Genomic DNA, 9,493 nt, shown 5'->3' on the forward strand with positions numbered 1-9,493 from the left:
CCCAAAACAAAAAAAAAATAAAAGAAAAAAAAACTACACCGTTACTAGCAATCCATCGAAACATGACCTTCAGACTCCTGAAGTACCTAGCCATTTCAACCACTCAGCTCATGATGGAAAACAAGACAATTAATCTGAACCAAATTTCCTTCAACTAGAAAACTGCCACAAGAAATTCTATGGAAAGATCAACTGTATACAGGAACTGTAGAGCCACAACATCTCTTCAATCTAAAAAGGATATATGATCTTCTTGTAATAATTAGTTTGTAAGAAAGCCCATGTGCAGTTGCTTTTCACAAATGAGGTAGTCCTATTTGAATATATTGTAAATTTGTTTTACAGAAATAAGATTCAGAATCCAAGCGTTTCAATCAAATAGGATTAAGTAGTGAAAGAATTTGAGGAAACAAAAAGATACTGCTATTAATTCTAAACTCTGAGGTAAGAGATAAAACCATTTTCCCATTCTCAAGCGCATCTTTCACCTAAAGGTCTTCATTTGAAGTCACAAGCGCAGCACAGAAAGTAAATACTCCTTATGATACAAAAAACCAGAAAGGCGGGGATAATGCTTACATGAAAGTGAGATTGGAGTTTCCTCCTCAAAAATTGCTGAAAAGCCATTGTCTATCCTCACTGAAAATTATTGGTAACCATGTTAAGATATTAAGCAAATTAATAAATCCCAAAACATATAAGAGATAAATTTTATTAATAAGCATATGGGAAAAAAAAAACATACACACAGGAAACATCACTAAATAACTGAGAATGCAGTGAAGAAAGATGAAAAACAACCCCTACATAAAAACTAATCAGAAAAAAATTAGGGTACGATTTCATTTTCTGTTTTAATTTTCAGTATTTTCTGTTTTCTGAATTTTGTGAAGAAAAAAAAATAGTGAAAATAATAAAATCCTGTTTTCTCTTTTTTCTTCACAAAATTCTGAAAATTGAAAATGCAAACCAAATGCACCCTTAGATTTTCTGTTCATTATGGATTGTGGTAGAATTATCGGTAAAAAAGAATCATTGCAAACATTTGATGAATTGCTATGTAGTCAATTCTTGGTACAACACATCTGACAACAAAAATGAGCAAGTAAATAAAATGGATAAAAAGATAGAAGTGTGCAATTTTCAGATTCATAATTAACATAAAATATGAAGGATCTAACATGCCAATGCCCAATGGATTTGTACAGTCCGCTAAGATTTTATCAGACAATAGAACAAAAGATATCACTAGAAAACTTGATAGGGATATCTAGCTGGTAAGGATTATGCTCCAGAGGATTGCAAGGAATGTGCATAACTTATTAAATTACATTACACATCAGGGGATATTGACCAAACAATATTAACGAGCAATCCATAGTCCAAATCATGAAATCTTCGTTAAAGTAGTTTTCACATTTATCTAGATTCTCAGGAGCTACCAAATCTCATGTAAATTTTAAAAGAATACACACACTTTGTTGTTTGCTCCAAATTTTGAACAACATTTCCTTCCCAATAAAAAAAAATAAGAAAAAAACAACGGATTATATAAACAATGTCCACTTCTAAACAACAATGTGCACATATGAAATAGCTTGAAAACAATGCGAACAAAAGCAGCATAGAGAATTTGAATGCAGCAAGTAGCATTACCACTAATGGAACAGTTATAGATCAAACTCGCCGCTTAAATTCACTAACTTGCAAAGGATTATGAAATTTCAGTGAGTAAAGCTTCTATTTTGTCCTCCATACTGTATTTTATAAGTATAATTCAATTTGGTCCCTGACTTTTAAAATGTTTAATTTAGTCCCAACCATTAAACTTTCTGATTCACTATCCATCCCCATTGAACCACAAAGTATAATCCCAAATACTAAACTGAATCATGCTTACAATCTTAAAGACGAAATTGAACATTTTCACTCAATATCTCATGAGCATATGCTGCTACAACTACTAATACACTGACACAACACACAAAACATAACCTAAAAAACAAAAAAACGCAAACACAACATAATGAGCGAAGAACCACGGTTTTTAGCCACAAACTGAAGCATTATGGACCTAAATGAGTCAACAATGATGAACTAATGAACAAATTCAATGGTTACCGATGCAAATAGATAAATTAAGAAGCAAAAATGGGAAGCTCGGAATTCGAGAGGGGTTCGGAGATCCGAGTCACGGTGATAGCTGAACATTAATTGAAGAAAGTAAAAGAATGTAGAGAAGAAAGAGGGGAATGGAAGAAAAGGAGAGAGAAATGGGACTCACGAAATGGAAGCTGGATTGGTAACTGAGGATGCACTTTGCAATTTGGATCCAATGAAGAGGGAAGAACACCACACACACAAAGAACACTACTGAGTAAGAAACGAGAAGAGGAAAAATGAGACACGTGTTTTTTTTGTAACGTTTTTTGTCCAATATTTGGGCCACATTGTAGACATCGGAAATCTGCAAACAGAATTGCTTACTATGGGCTTTCGGGCTCTATTGACGGGCTTTTGTCCCAATCTATCATTTTGAGTCAATTCAAAATCTTTTAATCATTTTCCAACCATCTAAATAATTGATACAAGCGTCTCATGTTAATAGTCTAAATAGTCATTGACACATCAGCAGATTATTATTTACAAAGACAGCTTACACTAATTACATAAATGATTGGGGACTATTAAAAATTTTCAAATTGTTAAAAATTATTTTATACTTTGAACAAATGGTTAGAAACTAAATAGAACATATACTCTAAATAAGAAATTCAAAGTGGGGCATCATCTCCATTCTCCAATAACAAGGAATTAATTTTGGTTCCAACTATGAGACGTTTTTAAAATATAAAAAAGGGAAATTCATATATTTCTTAAAATAATTTGTAGAAATGTAAAATTTGTTGAATTAATTAAACCGTATACTGTTTTCATTTAAAACAGGACTTAAACATATTTTAAAAATAATACATCACTAACAGCAACTAATAAATAAAAATAATATAGTCCTATATATTACTTTTATATATCAATCTGACATATATATTTTAAAGAGCAATTTAAAGTATATGATCTATTGAAAACCAATCTGATGCACATGTAATCTTTAAAAAATCATTTTAACTATTAACCCAATTTATGTTTCTACTTTTAGTATGGGTGGAGTGTACAGAAGTCCAGAGGGGATTGTTGAATGGTCAGATAAAGAATGGTGAATTGGGAAATGATTGATGATGATGGAGAAAATGATGATAAGTGTACAAATTATTTTATATTTACTATAAATGTTCATGTAATGAACTAGGAGAGGGTAAGTGTTATAATTAAAGGGCTTGAGTGAAGGTCGCTTTAATTTTCCCTAAACAATAAATGAAATTATAATGCAGAGATTATAACAAATTAACAATATATACACAATTGATATTGGAATTTGTAATTCATGTTTTCATTTACAAATATGGCTTAACTATCATTCAAATTGTCAAAGAGAAAACCTACAAAGATTGTAACAGAAAACAAAAAGCATGGATGCTCTATCCCTCATGTAATTCAGCAACACATAACTCAAGGGCCAAAGAGAAATACTTTTGATCTTCAGGACGAAATGCAAAGAGCTCAAGAGCACCCCTTCTAATTTGGTAATCTTATGATCAATTCTAGGCTCACCAATCACGAAAGCGTATCAGCACCTCACGAGCCATGATTTGAATAGATAACGCTGTAATGCACATATTAGACCTGTCATGATATTTTAAATCACTGTCTTTTCTTTCGGTTACAAGTATCTGAATTATCACCGCTATTATTAATAGAACCCATACACATCATATGCACAAGCATTTACTGAAGCAGTAAAGCAAAAATAAAAAATTAAACGAAAGAAAGAGGAACAATACTTATGAGAGGCAACTACATATAACTTTGCTCTCAAAATGGTGATTGGCAAATCGTGACTTACTGCAGATGTAAAAAATTATGTTTTATACAATAAAGACATTATGTAGAGAGAGAGAGAGAGAGAGAGAGAGAGACCTCATTTCAATAAAGGTGCATAGGGAGCAGGGCAAGGAGATACACTGTGGTCTGGTAGATGGTCTATGAAATCATTGGTTGCCTGCAAACACGCATGAAGCATTCTCTTTTCTAATCTAACAAGCTGAGTAGCAACTCGCTTCTTTGGATTCAAATTATCATCCGTCAACTGGTGTAAACATAGAATATCAATAAAAAGATCATAAATACTTGATTTTGATGAAGTCATCTTCTATTTTGGGGTAAAATAAAAATACCATAGACTCATCTTCAGCCAAAGTAGTAGGATAGCCTGCCAGCCGAGTCATGAAATAATCAGCAAGCTGCTCCAACACTGCCCGTTCCATACATGGGCTCACCTACAATTCACAATCGAAGCCAACTTTTTACGGTGGATGATTTATTCTGCAATTATTATACAATAATGCCAGGTAAAAAATTGAAGGATATGAAATTTATTTTAGCACAGTACATAACGAGCAAGAAAAATAAGTAATAGACAAGTGGAAAGGACATCACAAGAACTTGATTTACAATCCAGGACAAAGTTAAAGTGCTGGCAAAAGCTGGTTTAGCGGAGACGAACAGGGGCTGTGTTCCCTTTAAAAATTTTATGAAGTCTACACATATATGTATATGTTTACTAAATTAAAAAGCTCATTGGCAGTGCTATGACCTTCACATTTGCTCCACTAGGTGCTGGGTTCAAAATTTCCATGTTTTTTTACCAAATTCATCCTTGACTCTTTAAAAAAATTATTTTAACTTTGTTTAATCCCTGTTCTAAGCATTCACTAGAAAGGAATAACTTCAACCATTTTCCTCTTAACTTACTCATTCAAGTGTTTGTGTTGTAGTAATTAACTTCATGGGGTTGTTTTGCTAACATCTTATTGCAAAAACAAGAGTTAATGCATTTAATGTCAACAAAAATAGAAACACTTTTTTTTAATGAGTGCTCTAGACAAAACCCAAATTTATTTTAGTTATTTTTATCTTAGATTTACTTATATGATTTTATATTTTATTTTTTTGAATAAAATAGCATAATCAATAAGGGCTAGTATATTTAATCAAACTATTCAATTGAATGTGTTATATGTATACCACTCTGTCCGGATTATGTGTTTTCTTAACATTCCACAGACTCATCTATGAAAAACATAACACGAGAAACTTACAGGACAAACTGGACCTTGAGAGGAAATGACAGATTGCATCTCAGAAGGATCTGAAACATATCCGAGCCGCAGATAAGGAAGCATATCTAAGACAGCTTCTCGTTCCTTCCCTGTGTACACCTGCATCAAGCTTAGAACTAAGGAATTGATATGAAGAACATTGAATAACCTTTGTTAGTATTACTATAACGGTTCAGTATTAATACATGAAAAACTTGAATCGATAGTTTTCCGTTTCTTTGTGCAACCATTCTTTTATCTTGGTACTGTGGATCTTCGGTATTCAAAGCTGCCTGGGACATATATATCAGCAAGATCAACAAACAACAGAATTGTGAAATACTGAATGCGATAAAGAGTAAACGTACACCTCATACCTCAACTATTAGGCGATCATATGAATTATCTTCATCAATGAAACCATAATTTAGAAGTAACTTTGAGTTAGGCTGTGGCCCACACCTGAAAATGGCCACTTTCAAATCTTATAACAAAGCAACTGATGACAAAATCAATACAAAGTAGCCGGAAGGTTTTGGAAGAGAAAATATTCCCAGTTACTGTCAAATAATTATACCAGACAACAATTGGATCCCCGGCCTTATATGGACGATCAACGACTAGCTCCACAGCACCATCAACAGCAGTTAACATTGCCTTGCAATTACTTCTGTATGCCAGTAAAGGAGGTCCCAGGGGAACTAAAGCAAATCTACGAGCTAAACTCACTTTCTGATCCAGTAAGAAAAACAATCAATTTTCATTCTTTTTAAAAGGGGAAAAAATGCAAATAAAACAAATAAAAAACATATTGCTAGGCTAACTGCATCTGTAGTCCAAATAGGAAAAGGGCACTGTTATCCCAGCAAACACTTCAATTTTCAAATGCCAGAAACAGAACAATTTACTATTCAATGAGAAGTCTAGCATGAGATCTTAAAGCTCAATCAAGGAATAATGTAAACAACTATCCATACATTACATAGAAACTAGTGCATCATGGAAAAAATAAGAAATAACTGGATTACTAATATTCAATAAAGCATGTAGAGAGTAATGGGGTACCATGTCCAACCATCTAGTGTCTTGAAAATAGGCTGTGCAATTTTTGTTAGCCTCTACATACAGTAGTATCTTCATAAAGAAGAGACTCATCACCACTGTTGTATATGGTTTTTACCACATCAACATAAATTGTTTCCTGTGCTACCATTTGAAGGTTAAATGGTGCTTCTTCAATTACTTGCCTAAATCTTTTGGCATACAGAAGTACAATGTTAAGTAGCTAAGAAAGTGGGAAACCACACCTTAAAAACTAGCTATTAAGGAGGAAGAATCACTCTCCTTAAATACAACATCAAGCATCCCATACTACTTAGTATGGGACATTGGGTACCCCATAATACCCAAGTCCCTATAACACAATCCACCAACCCTAGAGAGCCAACGTCCGCAGCAACTTCACTCTATTGACACTGACCCAGCAGTGGCCACTCAGCTATCAGCTATTAGTATTCGATATTCACCTTAATCCAACCTATAAGTGGCCCTTTCTGTGCCGCCGATGACCTGACTCTAAGATCATTGCTAAGTATCCAAGGAACTAACTATTAAAAGGGAAAAACCACCCCCTTAACTACAACATCAAGCATCCCATCCTACTCGATATGAGACTTTGGCACCCCACAATACCCAAGTCCCTAACATATGATCATATGTAATAAGAATCTTATTAAACAGATTTGGCAGCACACACACACACACACATATATATATACACATACACATACACACATCATCGTAACAGGTTACCAAGTGAAACCACTTGGAATATAATTTCTTCAATTTAAGTGGCGAAATATATACACACAAGCTTAATAGATTAGTCAACACTCAACACTCTATCAGTCCAGATTGTTTGTGCATCTAATGTGTAATATCAGATAAGAAGGGAACTTCTTTACCTGCAAATGAACTACACATGACTGAACTGCAACAAAGGCTTGTTTGAAAATCTCATAGGAAAAGGCCTCAGTAGGAATGTCATATGGATATTGCTGCAAAATACACACAATGTAAGCACCAAGTCTCATAATATAATCGAGTATTTGACTATTATACTTTTTATTGTAGTGCATGTTTAGTTACCTGAAAAAGAGAACCAGCCATAAACCAGACTGTGTCAAGTTCATTATACTCTCTTTTTATTCCTTCAGCCCTTTGTAGAACTTCAACCTAAAGCACACTTACCAGAATTTTAGTTTGGGTATATTTGAAAATTTTAGAAATTTCAACCATTAAACCTTTGTAGTTGAATGTGGTGTTAATCTTTAATGAGGATTGGGAAGAGGGAAAACCTTTGTGGGACTTCCAGTAAGGTAAGCTAGCTCAGAATCTGACCACAGTAGAGGTGATTCTACTGCCATCTGGCCCCTGCCTCGCTGACGATCGAGCTCCCTAATGTATGGATACCAGAAAGACTTCTTTCCTTGTTTTTTCTCATACATCAGATACAATGCCAAGCATGCCAATTCGGACAATTTGTTTGTGGTCAATAGCTCAGCTGGAATAACAATAAAGAATGAGATACAAATATAAATATTGAAATGTTTTGATACACCTCCAATCTGTTAATATTTTACCATAGATGAACAACACAATGCCACATACATTTATTCATTTTAAGAACGAACAAAAGCCTCTCTTCTTCCCATTATCCAAGGAAGTAATTTCTGTCAGGTATTTTGCCTAATAATGTTGACTCCAAAAGGAGAAAAATCTCTTCCATGTAGTAATGTCTGGCACTAGCTAAGAGCAAACAAAAAAAATGACCTATCAACATATGCATCACCTAAGCTACTATAGCAAATCAACGTCGTGAAATCCCCTTAAAATATAAAATATTTTTAAAACCACTATGCCACCTGAATCTCAAGAACTGAAACCATATAAGTCAAACGTCATAAAACGCAAAAAACCACCCATGAGTACCATCGCTTATTTGTTTAGTTAAAAAAGCTAATAACCATTAAGTCCTCCAAAATTCTTAAAACAGAAAATATTATAAATGCTTCTTTATGTTTTCCAAATAACTTCAATTTTAATTTCTTAAACAGCAAAAAAATCGCAATCTATAATCTTGGAAAGAGGTACTGGACATAACAGATCAAAAGAATTTAACAACTACCAATAGTCTCGTTTCCTAAGACCCTTTCCAGCGTGACCACCAACGAATTTGGAACAGAGAATGCAACATCACCAGCCTGCAATTAAATAATAATAAATTTAAATAAAGGAAAAGAAAAAGAGTAAACACTACTTTGGTGAATAGAAAATATGAATGATTTTGAATTATGAATGAACCTGAAGATCTTCACTAGCAGCTACATAATGTATCGGTTTGTGTGCATCATGGTGCGAAGGTCTTTCATTCAGAACAACTTTGCAAGGAGGGAGGCCATGCTTGTGCATCCAGGATTTCAAGTCGCCTTGCTCCTCCTCCTTCTTTCCGGCGGAGACGACGGCGGTCTCGCCGCCACCGGCGAGCAAGGTGTCGCGGCTGGAGGCAGAGCAGTAACATTTCCGGCGGAGGGAACGGAGGCGGCTCTTGCTGACTGATACGGCGAAGAATGTGGGCAATGCAGGGAGAGGATTAGCAGAGGAATGGCGAATTGAAGGGGAAAAGAAGCTTTTGTCTGAAATTGGAAGTGTGAGGCGCGAAACTTCCATGAAGTTAGGGTTTAGGAATTGGGAATTTTGAGTTCGATGAAGAAGATGCTTTTTTTCTCCGAGTTTCTGAGTAAGTAGAAGGAGAAGTGTGTTGGTGTGAGATATTTTGGTGCGAGATTTTGGATTTTAGCATGCACTATATATACATGATGGTTTTGGGTGAACAGAAAGATAAGAGAAATAAAGCCAGAAAAGACAGGAATGGATTGGAGGGAAACAAAAAACTCTGCTGCGAAAATCTTCTAGTTCTACACTTAGTTTGGGTGCACAAACCACGAATTTCCATGACTCATTAGTGAATTCAAGCAAATGTTATTCCTATTGATCATTTTATTTTTACACGATCTTGTTACGGATTTTAATTTTGATGTACGTTCATTAATCATAAAATAATTTTATATATGCATTTAACAGCATAATATTATATCTCATGATTAAAATAATATTTAAAATATAAAATTGTATAAAATATTATTAAAAAATACATATATTGTATTATTTAAATCAAAGTTATATAGCTATCATATTAATATAAATAATAAAAATTA

General features: G+C 34.0%; 2 protein-coding genes across 5 annotated transcripts in view; both read right to left on the reverse strand.

Annotated features, from left to right (window-relative positions):
• The window catches only part of LOC107622548 (cytochrome c1-2, heme protein, mitochondrial), a 5,361-nt gene extending 2,924 nt beyond the window's left edge, over nt 1-2,437 (reverse strand). The window contains exons 1-2 of one of the 2 annotated variants that reach the window (XM_016324486.2): nt 2,285-2,437; nt 580-639 (exon numbers count right to left, since the gene is read on the reverse strand). In XM_016324486.2, coding sequence (XP_016179972.1) covers nt 580-627 — 48 coding nt within the window. In that variant the 5' untranslated portion in view covers nt 628-639; nt 2,285-2,437. Of the gene's footprint in view, nt 1-579; nt 640-2,121; nt 2,261-2,284 lie in introns of those variants that run through there. The other variant, XM_016324487.2, reaches the window with a different exon arrangement.
• Nucleotides 3,376-9,212, reverse strand: LOC107622546 (ribulose-1,5 bisphosphate carboxylase/oxygenase large subunit N-methyltransferase, chloroplastic). 3 transcript variants are annotated; one of them, XM_016324485.2, is made up of 12 exons: nt 8,580-9,207; nt 8,404-8,479; nt 7,574-7,779; nt 7,365-7,451; nt 7,181-7,273; nt 5,794-5,948; nt 5,594-5,678; nt 5,423-5,509; nt 5,217-5,336; nt 4,293-4,394; nt 4,036-4,204; nt 3,376-3,721 (listed from the first exon to the last, which is right to left on the reverse strand). In XM_016324485.2, the coding sequence occupies exons 1-11, from the start codon at nt 8,943-8,945 to the stop codon at nt 4,037-4,039; spliced, it is 1,545 nt and encodes a 514-aa protein (XP_016179971.1). In that variant the 5' UTR covers nt 8,946-9,207; the 3' UTR covers nt 3,376-3,721; nt 4,036. The 3 variants fall into 3 exon arrangements, with proteins under 3 accessions (XP_016179971.1, XP_016179970.1, XP_020969970.1); XM_016324484.2 differs by having other exon boundaries at nt 3,376-3,741; nt 8,580-9,206; XM_021114311.1 differs by lacking the exons at nt 3,376-3,721; nt 4,036-4,204 and having other exon boundaries at nt 4,334-4,440; nt 8,580-9,212.

The sequence above is a fragment of the Arachis ipaensis genome, chromosome B10, assembly GCF_000816755.2.
Source record: "Arachis ipaensis cultivar K30076 chromosome B10, Araip1.1, whole genome shotgun sequence".
NCBI classification, from domain to species: Eukaryota; Viridiplantae; Streptophyta; class Magnoliopsida; order Fabales; family Fabaceae; genus Arachis; species Arachis ipaensis.